The sequence below is a fragment of the Lepidochelys olivacea genome (assembly GCF_965140295.1).
Source record: "Lepidochelys olivacea isolate rLepOli2 genome assembly, chromosome: 4".
Taxonomy (NCBI): Eukaryota; Metazoa; Chordata; order Testudines; family Cheloniidae; genus Lepidochelys; species Lepidochelys olivacea.
In genome coordinates this window covers 88,199,326-88,215,916 of record NC_140414.1, presented here as the reverse complement: position 1 = coordinate 88,215,916, position 16,591 = coordinate 88,199,326, and the positions used below count along the sequence as shown (strand labels likewise).

Here is a 16,591-nt window from a genome sequence, read left to right as displayed (position 1 = left end):
TCTGGTTGCCCAGCTTGGCAAGTATACCTAGCAGCTCTCCCTTGTTGTGTGCAACTGCCCACTTCACCTCCACCTTCCACCCCAGCAGCAGCTTTTCTCCCATTGGCTCACAGATGTTATGCAGGACACAGCAGGCAGCTAGAACAACTGGGATTTTTTTCCTCAAAGAGATCCGATCTTGTGAGTAAACAATGCCAACATCCCTTAAATCTACCAAAAAGCACATGCAGTTGTCTTTCTGTACCTATTCAGCCAGTAGTTTGGATCTTTCCATGGTGCTGTCAAGGTGCTCTGTGGTCGCCTTCATGAGCTAGGGACCAAGTAGTAGGCTGAGAACACAGAGAACATGAAACAATGGGTGTTACCATACACACTGTAACGAGAGTGATCAGGTAAGGTGAGCTATTACCAGCAAGAGAGTGCGGGGGGAGGTGGGGAAGGAGGGCGGAAACCTTTTGTAGTGATAATCAAGGTGGGCCATTTCCATCAGTTGACAAGAACGTCTGAGGAACAGTGGGGGTGGGTGGGATAAACATGGGGAAATAGTTTTACTTTGTGTAATGACCCATCCACACCCAGTCTTTATTCAAGCCTAAGTTAATTGTATCCAGTTTGCAAATTAATCCAATTCAGCAGTCTCTCGTTGGAGTCTGTTTTTGAAGTTCTTTTGTTGAAGAATTGCCACTTTTAAGTCTGTAATCAAGTGACCAAAGAGATTGAAGTGTTCTCCGACTGGTTTTTGAACAGAGTGACACCTGAATCCTCCCTCAGATAGATCACCTATTTCCATCCCTTGCTACCCATACACCCTCCAAATCACAGACCTTGGTGGCCTTACCTCATGTAAATAGTACCATTTCAGCACTTGGTCATGTAAGTTTAATTGCTATTGACTGAGCTTTAGCTGGTCTCCACAAACCACCTAGAAGTCCAGTGGCATGGAGATAGGTCACCAGGTCAAGATGGTGTTCAACTAAGAGTTCTGAAGGAACTCACAAATGAAATTGCAGAACTACTAACTGTGGTATGTAACCTGTCACTTAAATCAGACTCTGTGCCAGATGACTAGAAGATAGCTAATGTGATGCAGATTTTTTAAAAAGTCTCCAGAGACTATCCAGGCAATTACAGGCCGGTAAGCTTAACCAGTACTAGGCAAATTGGCTGAAACTATAGTAAAGAACAGAATTATCAGTCACATAAATGGAAATGATTTGTTGGAGAAGAATCAACACAGCTTTAGTAAACAGAAATCATGCCTGACCAATCCATTAGAATTCTTTGAGGATATCAGCAAGTATGTGGACAAGAGTGAACCAGTGGATATAGTGTACTTGGACTTTCGGAAAGCCTTTGACAAGGTCCCTCTCCAAAAACTGTTAAGCAAAGAAAGCTGTCATGGGATAAGAGGGAAGATCCTCTAATGGACCAGTAACTAGATTTAAAAAAAACAGGAAACAAAGAGTATGAAAAAATGGTCACTTTTCAGAATGGAGAGCTGCAAATAGTGAAAGTGAATAAGTGAAAGTGAATAAGGAAATGTTATTTACCCCTTCACATAACATAAGAACCAGGGGTCACCCAATTAAATTAATGGGTAGCTGTTTAAAACAAACAAAAGTAAATACTTCTTCACATAATGCAGTCAGCTTGTGGAACTCACTGTCAGGGGTTGTTGTGAAGGCCAAAAATATAACTAGGTTCAAAAAAGAATTAGATAAGTTAATGGAGGATAGGTCCATCAATGGCTACTAGCCAGGATGGTCAGGGATGCAACCCCATGTTCTGTGTCTCCCTAAGCCTCTGACTGCCGGATGCTGGGATTGGATCACTCAATAATTGTCCTGTCCTGTTCATTCCCTCTGAAGCATCTGGCACTGGCCCTGTCAGAAGACAGGATACTGAGTTAGACGGACCATTGGTCTGACCCAGTATGGTTGTTCTTATAAGTTCTGCTCCAACCAGCAATTAGTCTATAAGTGTGGAGGAGAATAAACCACGGTCAGCACCAATTCAAGAAAAGTGAATGCTGCTGTTGTGTTTACAACCCCATTAAAAATCTGAAATCCCATTTCAGATTTCAGTCTTAGAAGTAGCTGTCGAGGCAATTTTCAGTCAAAGTTACAGAACATTAAAAAAAAGAGATAATGTTATGATGCGTAAATAAGCCATTCACTGAAGGATCACCAAGGGATCTGACTAGATTTCCTTCTGATCCTTCATAAAAAAATATATATTTTTGAAGAAATAAGTCTAAAGTAAATATAAAAGACACAATGTAAAAATTTGTTTGTGCAGCGCTTAGCTGCTACAGGGATGGGCAATATAGAAATATCTTTGTATGAAGTTTACTAAACAATTACAGAAATTGTGTGCCCTCCTTCCTTGTAATAATCTAAATGTTACTTCAGGAGAATACATAGTCCACTAACAATGATCCCCTAGCCTATTAACCTCCTCACATCACCAATGGTAAATAACCATCTTGTCACCAAACAGAGCTGAAAAATGTTTTGATATTGAATCCCAACCTGAGGCTAAAGACTATTGAACTTTGTAGAGGCAGCATCAACCAAGACTGTCCTGAATTTGTTATGCTTTTTTTCTGAACCCAGAATGTATCTGTGTCCATTCACCTCTTTCTTATGCTGAAGAGAAAGGCAAATCTTCTCACTGACTTCAGTGGGAGAGGGACCAGGTCCAGGAGAATGATTATTGGTATGCATGTGGAAATCAATGGTTTAGAACATAGTCTTTATTATTCCAGATCAGTGACTACAAAGCAGGATTTTATTTTTATTGATCTTTTTATGACATACAATAGTAAAGTCAGTTCATTCTTGCATTTCTGCCTTACTAAGTTTATCTGCTGTGCTTTAGACTAAAGAAGACCACAATTTACAGTATTTCAACGTGTGTCACAAAATTGCTTTCAGGATTATTGTTGCATGCCATGATTTAGGAATCCAAATATTTTCAAGAATTTTCTTGTGCTACATGGTTTTTTCTAGAATCCAGTCTGCATATTCCGCCACTTTTGTATAAACACCTGGTTGTTCTGGGCGAGCGCATCCTTCACCCCAGCTGGTAATGCCCACCATATATCAGATATTCTCATGTTTGCATGATAATGGCCCACCTGAGTCTCCCTGTATCACAGAAGGAAAAGACAAGATGTGCAAAAGATGGTTTTGGTTAGTGCTTCTTTTACAAAGGAGGGCCAGATTCACCACAGCATTACTCCCATTTCAGACCATTCTAAATCCATCCGTTTCCATGGAGTTGTACTGCATAACACAGGCCCAGATCCACAAAGTTATTAGGTGCTTAATTCCAACTGATTTCACTGGGAGCTAGGCACCTAAATGCCTCTGAAGATCTGAGCTACAGGGGTGAATCAGGCTCATGTGTTTCAGGAAAGTTAACTTCTACATATTTTTCATTCAGTTAGACCAATTTCTACTCGATGCTATCCAGCAGAGTTCCAACCAATATTTACATCTGCTTGTTTAAAGCCTAATGAAAATACACATTTGCATTTCTAATTAAGAGTTTCTTCTCCTTTATATACTAGTGGGGGGGGAGATGCCAATTCGCAGGCTTTTATCTTGTGATCTTCATCTTAACATCTCTTTGTCCTCAGCCTTTTGACTAAGGTCAAATGTAGCATAAACATTCTATCTGGTTTGTCCTCTGTTAGGGAGACCATCTCCTCCCCACTGCTACTGTACTGTGCCAAAAAAGCAGGTGCATTATTGTTCCTGCGTGTTAACTGAAAAGGGTTCCATCTTTGTCTCAGTCATCTATGCTTTTGGCAGATACAAGTGAGAATTTATGTTATCGCTATGCATATATCTATGCATCCATCTATTTCTTAATAGCTGATGCTATTTTTAAAGTGTTTCTACAAGATTGTAGCCAGTGATTAGAATGCACGATTGGGCACTTATCATCCCATTACCTTACAAGCATCCTTTCCACCTTCTCTATAACCAGCACATATCATCTTGTCGTTTATTCTGTCCTGCTGATATCTTGTCTGGCATTCTTCATTTGATATTAGAGGAATAGTAGCCTTCTGAAGAATATCTTGCACTTGATCTATTAGCAACACAATACATGGCTAAGATCACAGAAGTGTCAGTTGTATCAAAACAAGGAAAATAAAACTCTAGGAATCCCAACATAGAGTTATTACAAAGAGGGCGCACTGAACAAGAGCCCACTCAACATGAACGTGCAAGAACCATGGGCCAGAATCTGCTCAGATAAGGCAGTGTAAATCCAGAATAATGCCACGGATTGTTGACAGAGCCAGTATGGGATGGCAAGTTAAGGTACATCATCAGCCCCCATTGGAGAAGGGGTAAAGGTGAAGTATAGGTGTCATATGTTATCACTTATAGGTGCCTCTGTCTGCCTGTCTAGCCACATATTAGGCTGCCCCTGGTCACTATTAGTGTGGCCTCTGGGTGTGATGCAACAGGCTATGGTGTGTGGCATGGCTATATCTTGAATTTACTATGCTGCTTGCTCTGGTACCCCTCAATCTCCTTTACACATGGCATATTGTCTGTCTCCACTGAGTATGTGTGGGTTCCTCCTCACCTCCCCATATTGCTGCTAAAGTGCTGAATTGAGGGTTATCACCAGCTATTCACTGTGGATGCTGTACTCAGTGACACCCATGCTGATGGTGCAGTTATGCACCATATTAATATCTACCCTGTTTTCCATATTTGCATCAACAAACCATGTGCGGAACTGGCTACTGTGAATCCACTGTTCCCTGAGGATTTCAGGAGAGGGTCCCTTGCAGATTGTAGTCCTGTTTTTGCAAGTAGTTGTGAGCACTGCATATTATAAATAATTATGTATTTGTATTACAGTAGCATCTAGATTCCCCAGCTGCAACAGCTGTGGTGCTCAGGCCCTAGCTCAACACGTGCAGATATGTGCATGCATTCAAACTGACAACAGTGATAGAGGCACTTAGTCATTAGATTAGAAGGAATCCAACGTATATTTTATTTGTGTAACTTCATCAAATTTCACATTAAACATTAGCTCTCAAATCAGAGTAGGAAGATGGATGAAGGAGCGATCCCTATGTAATATTATAATGTATACGATTTTAATCTTTTATTGTTCAAAAGCAAGGTACAGGGCTATACAAACAAAACTAAGCTCAATCTTTTTGTTCCTGAGCTTGCTCTTTAGACAGACTGAGAGGGAAATATCTATTTTAGCTACATATTGTTGTCTAGATTAACAATCAGCTAGAAACTGAAAAATTATACTGGATTTCAGTACTTAACATACTAAAATCTACATTTCAGATCAAGGTTGTATTCTCGAGCATTTCCATTTCTTAAATCACAGAATTAGGGTCTTTGTGAGGAACCTCTTGTAATTTTAGTCAATAAACTTTGCATTGTTTAATAAGTCTTTGATACTCACTTTTTATAATGGAGATTAAAAGAATTTGGGGCAATGCTGGGGTTATATTATAGTGGTTGCCTGGTGGCAATACCTGTAACAAAGGTCATGATAGAATTTTCTTTAAAAACACTCTAGCCCTGAGTCTGATCGTATATACACCAATGTGAAAGAAGAACGTGCCGCTAATAAAATCAAAAGAGTTACAACGTGTAAAATTTGAATAAGTGATATCAGAATCATTCATTCATGTCACATGCCTATAACTTTTGGAAACTTCTACTTTGATACCAACACCTTCTTCTTTGGCAATTTCAACCCAAAGTGAATATTTTTGAGAAAAATTTGTACTCCATTTTTTTTAGCTGTGGATCAGTGAATTAAAAAAAGGACCTGATTTTCAGTGAGGCCTCAGCCATACCTATATAATTCTGGCAAAGTGCAGCAGCAAGGTTGTCCAATAAGTAGCAAGACCCATTTCAGAGGGGTTCTTTAAAAAAAAAATTTAAAAGCTCAGATTTTTTAAATATTTTTTTAAAGGAATAGATTCCATAACACAACTCCAGGGGGCCCAGGTTCCTCCAAGTGACCCTTCCTAATGCAGTTCCCACTCTCAACTGGAAGCTGGGGAGTTTTACAAAGGGCTCCCCTACCCAGAATCCTTTGGTAGAAAGAGAAGATCCTCCCCTGTCTCTCTGGATGACTGACAGCCCAGCCAGCCAATCAGCTCTTTCCCCCTCACTCTGGGTTCTAAAAGAGCTCCACACCCACCATAATTATGTTCTGAGAGCCACTTATTTAAGATATCATCCCTCACCCTATTTCTTGTCATGATATGGAGTTTGCTGAAGTGCCTTGACTCAATGGGCTAGATTGTGAACCATCTCCTCACAATGGTCAGGGGAAATATTCATGTGAATAACTGCTCACTAGGATGAGTGAGGGGTTCGCAATCTAGCCCCAGTAAGAAAAATTACTCAATTGTGTAAACGTTTGGAGGACCAGGCCCTAAATGTATAACAGGTACATGGATGCACTTTGGAATGGATATCCTATGGACCAACAAATCGGCATCATTTACCTCATTATCATATTTCCATCAGTGTATGTGACATTTATTTGTGACTTGTTGGGAATGCACTGAGCTTACAATCTGAAGTGGCACAACACAAGGAGTAAATTGCACTCACAGCTGTAACATCAGTAAGGCTTCTACAAGACATATACAGTATAAATCTAAAGGGTCCTTGTATAGTTTAGGAATAGTCTTATTCATGCACACTCATTCTGGTGGGAGCTCATTTAAGTAAAATAGTGAGCAAATGCACTGCCATATGTGTAGAGTGAAACCTCAGTTCCTATTCACAGGTATCAGCATGAAATGGTCCTTAAAAATGTAGCTATTCATGGGTTAAATATTTGTCTGTACCTTGTTCTTTTGTGTAACGCCATCCGGTCACCCGGCAGTCGGTATAAATGTGTTTGTTTCTTCTTCTGGTGGCAAGCATATGGGCTGTTGTAAATCTAAAATTTCATTAAAAATATTAGTTTAGTCAGAAGAAAGATTTAACTTTAAGGTTCTCTGTGTCCCCATTGAAGCCCTGATGCTATTCTTCTCCTTAGGCTTCTCCCTGCAGACTGTACAGTGCCACTATGTTCCTGTCCAAGGTGGACAGGGTGAGACTCATAAGAACAGCCATACTGGTCAGACCAAAGGTCCATCTAGCCCAGTATCCTGTCTTCCGACAGTATCCGATGCCAGGTGCCCCAGAGGGAATGAACAGAACAGGTAATCATCAAGTGGTCCATCCCCTGTCGCCCATTCCCAGCTTCTGACTCCCCCCAGACCCCATCAACCTAGTAAAGGAACCCTAGCTTCATGCACAGCAGTGCTGAGAACTACCATTAGGTCACCCTGCCAGGCTTCCAAATTTAGAGAAATAATTTTATTATAATGGAATAGTCTATGTACCTGTAAAATTCATAGGCTTATCAAGTTTCATTAAGGCGATGTCATATCCAGTTTCTGCGATCACATATTGAGGGTGAATAATAATCTCTTGGACTTTGAAGACAGGTGTATCCTCATTTATTTCTGATAGTTTTAAAATGTCAGCATAAACACGCCAAATGTTGGGATTCTCAAGACTAAAGGAAAAAGACAAACAAGCAATCTCAGGTTCAGAGAATTTCACTATTTTATATTGTTTGCAGGTGCCAATGTTTTCAGTTACCCCTGAGTGCACAGAGGAGAGCACGGATGCCATTCTTTCCATTGCTGCATTTTCATCGTGTCAAACTAAAAAGAGATTCAGCTTTTCCCTCTCCTCTGCTTTGCATGTCTCCTGTTCCTGTTCTCATTTACATTCCCATCTTCACATCAGCTTTCTCTCTCCTTTATATTCCCATTCTTTCTGATCCCTTTTCATCTTTCTCTCTTTCTCCCTTCTGGTCTCTTTTTAGTCTCTTCTCTCCTTATTTTCCTTTCTAAGGGCCTGATCCTGATCCAAGCCACACTGAAGTCAATGTGAATCTTTCCATTGACTTTAGTGTGCCATTTTTATTAGCCAAAGTAGAATTGGGAATGTAAATTCCAGTAGAGTATATTCAAAGACTTATCAAATATAGAGATGTCTCTTACCACTAAAAAATTTGCTGTAAATGTAGAGGAGAAAATGTAATTGCATAGAGCTATATGAAACATTCCAGTTCATTTCTCTAGATTCAAATTTCATATGAGTGCATGTACTAGTGACTTTGTATGAGATTTTTTGATTTCAGTATTATACTAGTAAGTCATTGTTAAAAGTTCAGTAAGTGCATAAATTAAGTAATATAAATTCTCTTGAATTGATTTGCTACAGAAAGTTTATATGTGAACTAGAAAATATCAGTTAACTAATTTTCCATCAACAAAGTAAAGCTATTTTTTAAATAGGGTGCTCTCTTGTCTTTTAAAATATTGGTAAGGTTCTACTCCTATAAATAAACTTTTGATAACATGCATATAAAGATAATCTTTACACTATTGGACTTGACACTCTGGGCCAGAGTTTGACACCCTTAGGTAAGACTACTTGCAGAGGTCCATGTGACTAAAGGTAGCCAATGTTACTGGATCAATGCTCGCCGTCTTTTGGGCCTGTCACCTGTCATCTCCTTCATGTTCAGCATGGTTCCCACAGCACTGGGGCAGCATCCAGAGACAGCACTTTCATCAGTAACTGACAGGATGAGCTGCTTTTTTAAAATGTAGACAGACCAATGAGGCAAAGGGAGCAGCTGAATGTCAGTTGTGTATAACTGGTCTCCAAAATGTTAATGGCTTCATATGTACTCACCAACTTGTCAATCATTAAAGGTATGTATTGTATGTTTCTATGCACTGTAGCATTCAGTACTTGCTGGTTGCACTAAATTCCACAGTAGTTCTAAAATTCCCTAATAATTAGAACATAAAAATAACTGATTCATACAAAGAAGTTTTAGAAGAGGGACAGGCTATACAATGAGTCATTTAAATTGAAGCATTTCAAATGTAACATCCTAGTAATTATACTCTAGTGATTGGTTTCAGAGTAGCAGCCGTGTTAGTCTGTATTCGCAAAAAGAAAAGGAGTACTTGTGGCACCTTAGAGACTAACCCATTTATTTGAGCATGAGCTTTCGTGAGCTATAGCTCACGAAAGCTCATGCTCAAATAAATGGGTTAGTCTCTAAGGTGCCACAAGTACTCCTTTTCTTTTTACTCTAGTGATTAGTTCCAGTGTAAATCCCTGTTTCCAGGAACTTTTAAACAGAGTAGGGCAGAATCTCTGAGGTGCTCCAGCCTCTTGACACTATTCCAGGCAAACAGAATGGAAATTGACCAGATCTTGCCAGCTGAGAGTTTCCCTAGCATTGCAGAGTCCTCAGTTAGCAAAGAACTAGTTCCTATGTCTCACAGCCAGTGTTGGGGGATGTGCTGTCGGAAGAAGAGGGCATGGATACAGTGCTGCTTTATTCTAGCTATTTTCAACTGGCAACCAGATCCTAGGGGCTATTACCAGCTGTCATAGATTAGAACAGATTAGAGAAACCCCAGAGATTAGCATACAGCTCATGTTCAACACTGTATGCAATTATTCAACACTTTATTTGTAGGCAAACTTTCTTAACCATATCAAAGATACTAATCTCCATTCATGTCCAAGTCTTTGACAAATTTTGTTTTCAACAAAAGCCCTCAGAACACAACACCCTTTTTTGGGGGGGGAGGGAATAACTTGGTGAAAAATACATTTTTTTTCACACTCACTGTACAGTGGCCACACAGAACTAGACAACATTTTCCAGTGAAATTCACTTTTGAGCTGAAAACAAGCCTGAGAAATTTCAGTCTGTGGGGTTTTAAAAGATATTGTAAATGACTGAAAATATTGGAAGTGTCTTCTGGTACGGGACAATAGTGCTGAGCTCCAGTTGTTGTGGAAACCTGAATTTTCTGCTTTAAAAATCTCAGCTTTTTGTTTCATTAAAATAGTTGGTTTCTCCCTACTCCTCTTTTTTACTATTTATATTTATTTTTTGTGAAAGACAGGTGTTAACTGAGACCTCATGTGGTGTCAAAGATCTTACACTAATTCATTCCTTTATGAGTAGTACTCACTTATCAGTGCAATGTGCAGCTGTTAGAATCCTCTGATTGCTGATAATTGACCCTCCACAGAGATGTCTCTGAGTAGATAACTTGACTTGCAAGCTCACTTGTCATGGCCATTCACCGTGGAAAGAATCAGTCCCTCCGACAACTCTGTCATCTGGTTTACGTAGTTGCATACACATTATGGAAAGAATTAAAAGCCTATACAGCTCTATTTAGCAGTTTGCATCCCAAAAGATCTGAAAGTGTTCTGCAAATGATATATGAACTATATGTCGGAAACATTTCACCCACCAGTGGAATTTCAGCCACGTCTGGAGCATCAGTTAAGTACTAAGAGGAAGAGTGACACCTACCGAATTCTGAGCCCTTTATGAGTATGATCTCAGTGTAAATCTATTGTTTACATTATTTACCACTAGATTCTGCCACTCTTACTCTTGTGGAATAACACCTCGTGGAAAAATATACCATTTATGTGAGTCATGGTGGTAATTAGGTATATTTTACTAGGTATACTCATATTGATGTCAATGGAGCTATACACCACCATGGAATTTTGCTCATTAACTTTGCACAGCTTTATTAAGTGAAACTTTTGCTTACCAGTGCTGGCTTTTCTTTTACATAACCTTAATGTGTAGCCAGAGATCCTTCCTTTCTCATGCACTATTCCAATTGGGGACCCATTTGAGGACATTCTCAAGTAGCATTTGCATTTACTGTAGATCCAATGAATTTTCAGATTAAATTATAATTTTTTACCTAATATACTTGCTGTATGACTTCTTCAGCAAACTTTAAAACATTACAAAAAATTATCTTACCCTTCCTTGTTGCATGATTCTTGGAGTGGAAAATAAGTAAAAACCTGGCAGCAGAGTGTGTCTGTGCAAACTTGCTGACAAGCTTTGTGCCCTTCAACATAGGTAACATTCAACTCATCTCCCAAAAAGTTTGTGTCCGTGTAAGTGCGGGAATGGTAGCCTGTAAGGCATTAACATTGCATATGTTAATAAATCAACATGTTCCTTGCACTGGTGCTCCATTCTCAGACTAATTTTCTATTGCTTATTAAAATTAATCATTTGAAATTGATCTGGGTTTTTACTGTAACGCATGCTTTACCAGGAAAAGATCTTCTCCAGTTTAGAAGACTAAAACCAGAGATAGCATTTTCCCTTTCTACACGTCCATGTGGTACCCCATTTCCTGAGGTCTTAAGGAAACAAAGCTTTCTAAAAGAAAAATTAAAAATAGTATTAAGTCACCGAACATGTCCGAACACTGATCTCCCAAACTAAATACCCACCAGTATAGATCAAACTGTAAATTGCACAATCTGGCTCTAGGGAAATGAGACATTGTGTAAATTGGCATAGCACTGCACTGTACCAGTTGGGGATCTGGCCTGTTATTACCAAGGTTTTGCAAAGCAGCAGCGCCTCCAAGTCCGAGCAAGTGAAGCTCCTTTTTCATCTGTATTGTTTTACATTACTGCAAAAATAATTCCATATAAAAAGACATTCAGAGAATGCTAAGGTTCCAGGGTTTGACAGCTAAGGTGCTAGAAAAGAAAGCGTATGGTAGTATTTTTGTGAAATGCCATGTGGTTATGCTATTAAAAACTGCCTGGTAATAATGATTATGCAAAAGGGGTGAGTTTAGGTTCTGCACAGCCTGAGCTTCACAAGGAAAGAGGAGGTTACTCTACCTGTAAGTGGAGGTTCTTTGAGATGTGTGGTCCCTATCCGTATTCTAGTGAGGGTTATGCGTGCATGCCGTGCGCCCAGAGCCAAAGCTTTCCAAAGTAGTTTTGCCGGAGCACCCACGGGAAAAAATAGTGGATGCTCAGCACCCACCAGTGGCCCCGTCAATCAGTGCTGCCCCCTATCTCCCGCCAGCGCCTCCCGCCCACTGGCAGCCCCGCTGATCAGCTCTTCCCTCTTCCTTCCAGTGCCTTCCACCCGCCACAATCAGCTGCTTAGTGGCAGGGGCAGGAAGAGGCAGGCGGGGGGAGAGGGGGGGTTGGAAGAAGGGGCAGAGTGCAGGCAGGTCCTGGGGCAAAGCTGGGGTCAAGGACGCCCCAGAAATTGAGGAAGTTAGCACCGATGACTTCAACATTCTTTTCACATAAGACTTTATGAGTATGTCTACACAGCCCACAGTAGCAATTTGCCCAGCCTGGACTGACAGGCTAGTGGGGCTCGTATTAGTGCTCCATAAATAGCTGTGTAGACAGTGCTTTGAAGTTAAAAGAAAAGGAGTACTTTTGGCACCTTAGAGACTAACAAATGTATTTGAGCATAAGCTTTCGTGAGCTACAGCTCACTTCATTGGATGCATTCAGTGGAAAATACAGTGAAGTTGTGGCTCAGGCTGGAGCTTGGGCTCTGAAGCCTAGAGAGAGGGGTTCAGAGCCCGAGCATCAGATACCTGTTTTAAAAGTTTAATACGGATTCATCTTTTGCTTTTGATTATTTAGGAGAATTTGAAGTTTATTCCCTCTTTGATATGTATTTTCTGATTAACTTTTACAGTACGTACCTCTAGATATGCAATTTCAATAACAGCCCCCTGTATACACTGGAGGAAAGAATTTGGCCCTTTGAGAGATTAAATGCCCCCTTTGAAAACATACACATATGAATAAAACATTTGTAAAGCTGTACTTTAGTGAGCATTCCCACAGCTATATTAATAGAACTTTTATGGTTTGTTATTAAAAATGGACATATGTATTTTTAATACTTCTAATTAGAATGTTAAAAATTAACTGTCATATTCACCTTTGTGTTCCTACTTTCCATTCCCTGGTAAAAAAATGTAAAGAATAAGCAGTTTGGATAATAAGTACAAATTGTTCGACATACAAAGCTATCGGGAGTGAAAACACTTGTAAGATCAATTCCTGAAAATGTTGTTTGTTGAAAAATGTCCATACGACAATCTGTATAAAAGAAGAAGAAAAAATATCTAAACTCTAGTAATTTCTGAAAGCAGATTTCTGAGATGCATTTATATACAAGCCTTACTAGTTTTCCTCTGTTTGAAGGATATCATAAGATTTTAATAAGAAATCATATTTTTATCAACATCTTTTTAAAAAGATCTTTCTTTGTGCTCCTTCACATTTATTTCAAGAAGCAAAAGGAAAACGACAAATATTTTAGGGCTGTCAATTAATTGCAGTTAACTTACACGATTAACTCAAAAAAATTAATCATGATTAAAAAAATTAATCAGAATCATAGAATATCAGGGTTGGAAGGGACCTCAGGAGGTCACCTAGTCCAACCCCCTGCTCAAAGCAGGACCAATCCCCAATTTTTGCCCCAATCACTAAATGGCCCCCTCAAGGATTGAACCACAACCCTGGGTTTAGCAGGCCAATGCTCAAACCACTGAGCTATCCCTCCCCCCCAAATCATGATTAATCGCACTTATAACAATAGAATACCAATTGAAATGTGTTAAATATTTTTGGATGTTTTTCTACATTTTCAGTATTATTTCAATTACAACACAGAATACAAAGTGCACAGTGCTCACTTTATACTATTATTTTTTATTACAAATATATGCACTGTAAAAATGATAAACAAAAGAAATAGTCTTTTTCAATTCCCCTCATACAAGTACCATAGTGCAATCTCTTTATCGTGAAAGTGTAATTTACAAACACAGATTTTTTGGAGTTACATAACTGCACTCAAAAACAAAACAGTGTAAAACTTTAGAGCCTACAAGTCTACTCAGTCCTACTTCTTATTCTGCCAATCGCTAAGACAAGTTTGTTTACATTGACGGGAGATAGTGCTGCCTGCTTCTTATTTACAATGGCATGGCACTTATTTACAATATCATGGCACTTTTGTAGCCAGTGTTGCAAGGTATTTACATGCCAGATATGCTAAACATTCGTATGTCCCTTCATGCTTCAGCCACCATTCCAGATGACATGCTTCCATGCTGATGATTCTCATTAAAAAAATAATGCGTCAATTAAATTTGTGACTGTACGCCTTGGGTGGAGAATTGTACGTCTCCTGCTCTGTTTTACCTGAATTCTGCATATATTTAATGTTATAGCAGACTCGGATGATGACCCAGCACATGTTAGTTTTAAGAACATTTTCACAGCAGATTTGACAAAATGCAAAGAAGGTATCAATGTGAGATTTCTAAAAATAACTACAGCATTCGACCCAAAGTTTAAGAATCTGAAGTGCCATCCAAAATCTGAGAGGGACGAGGTGTGGAGCATGCTTGTAGAGGTCTTAAAAGAGCAACACTTTGATGAGGAAACTACAGAACCCAAACCACCAAAAAAGAAAATCAACCTTCTGTTGGTGGCATCTGACTCAGATGATGAAAATGAACATGCGTAAGCCCGCATGCTTTGGATCATTATCAAGCAGAACCCATCATCAGCATGGAAGTATGTCCTCTGGAATGGTGGTTGAAACTAAATATCTTGCAACGCCAGCTACAACAGTGCCATGTGAATACCTGTTCTCACTTTCAGGTGACATTGTAAACAAGAAGCAGGAAGCATAATCTCCTGTAAATTGTAACCAACTTTGTCTGCGTGATTAGCTGACCAAGAAGTAGGACTGAGTGGACTTTTAGGCGCTAAAGTTTTACATTTATTTTTGAATGCAGGTTTTTTTGGTACATAATTCTACATTTGTAAGTTCAACTTTCATGATAAAGAGATTGCACTACAGTACTTGTATGAGGTGAATTGAAAAATATTTTTTTTGTTTTTACAGTGAAAATATTTGTAATCAAAAATAAATATTAAGTAAGCACTATACACTTTGTATTCTGTGTTGTAATTGAAATTAATATATTTGAAAATGTAGTAAACATCCAAAAATATTTAAAATAAATGGTATTCTATTGTTGTTTAACAGCGCGATTAATCACGATTAATTTTTTAATCATATGATTATTTGCGATTAATTTTTTTAATTGCTTGACAGCCCTAATATTTTTCAAATGTATTTAGTAGTTTGATTTCAGGATGTTTGCGATAGCTACTTGTGACATCACAACTACTGTAACTCATGCAATTCTTCTGATAACTTTCAAATTGGTCTGAATTTTTTCTCATACTTAAAAACACATTATATTGCCATATATTTTAGCCTCCCATCTATGATGGCCAAAACCAGTAAGTGTGATTCACTAAATGTCAGTGGAATTTCTTCCATATCCATGTGTGTGTCTATCTAATATAAACTAAAACTGGACAACGTGAAAAACCATTCCTTAGTTGCTACTGCTTTATGGCTGGTATGGGCACTGATACCTCTTAACATCTTCTCCCTTATTCACACCCCTATCCCACGAGTTCCTCTTCATTATCTTCTGCACTTTAGTGAGCAGGTGTCATCATTGGTCATATTAATATTGTAAAGAGTTGGATTACACTATTTTTGAGATAGTTTCCAGAGAATATTTCTTTAATGGGACTAGTAGAGTCTGATAAGACACTCTAATGCAGAAAGAGACAAATAACAGAAAGATCAAAATGGTGTTACAATTATTAAAAGAGATTTCTAGTGAAGGAAGTTCTATGGCCTGTGTTGTACAGGAAAGATGATCACAGAGATCTCTTCCGGCCTTGGAGTCTATGAATCTGTGAACTAAGATAATGCATGAAGAAGAACAATGTCACAACTAAGATAGGAGAATGCCAGACAATATGAAAAGGATGAGAGAGATAAGAAAAGGATGAAGTAGGATGTTACATAATAGTAATACACAGAATCTGGGAATAATACCCAGAATCTGAGCCTGCAGTCCTGAGAATTTTGCCTGGATAACAGGAACAGGCTTAAATCATACATTAGGCTTAGCAACAGGATTCCCACATTTTACAGAAAACTTATTCTCTGGTCAGTTTTATACTTGCTTTAAAGGTCTCCAAGAGCTAGTCTACACTTCCGCGCTACATCGGCGTGGCTGCACCGCTGTAGCGCATCTGGCGAAGATGTGCTATGCTGACAGGAGATTGCTCTCCCATCGGCATAATTACCTCAATGAGAGCTGGAAGCTAGGTAGGGAGAGAGCAGCTCCTGCTGACATAGTGTGGTGTGGACACAGCTTTAAGTCAATACAACTTGAATCGCTCAAGGGGTAGCTTTTTCACATCTTTGAGTGATGTAAGTTACATTGATTTAAGTGATAGTGTAGCCAAGCCCCAAGTGTATACATTGCACATAATTTGAAGCAGCAAAATTTAGTCTATTCCTAATTTTCAGACTTTGATGGAATTTTATCTTACAACTTTTGTATCTATGATACAAAGGTAAAACACAGAATCAAAATTTTGAGATCTTCATCGCCAAAGGCATTTCCCATAGCAATGATAAGAGAAGAAAGTTAAAAGAGTCAGGACCTGTAGTTTGACGTTTACTGGCATAGGCTACTAGCTACAGGTTCCAAAAAAGGAACGAGTTGATAAGAAAATGAAATTAAAGGTCTGATAAATCCAAACCA

The 16,591-nt window shown here is 38.9% G+C and overlaps 1 protein-coding gene across 1 annotated transcript; it reads right to left on the bottom strand.

Annotated features, from left to right (window-relative positions):
* Positions 1–2,838: 2,838 nt before the first annotated feature.
* Positions 2,839–16,121, bottom strand: KLKB1 (kallikrein B1; the record flags this gene model as incomplete). Its single annotated transcript, XM_084625751.1, is given in 14 exon segments — positions 2,839–3,104; positions 3,108–3,149; positions 3,962–4,101; positions 6,869–6,919; positions 6,922–6,963; positions 7,412–7,587; positions 10,088–10,188; positions 10,192–10,292; positions 10,688–10,803; positions 10,909–11,068; positions 11,210–11,319; positions 12,871–12,905; positions 12,907–13,031; positions 16,061–16,121. Coding segments are annotated over 14 exon segments (1,371 nt in total). The 3' UTR covers positions 2,839–2,993.
* Positions 16,122–16,591: the final 470 nt, after the last annotated feature.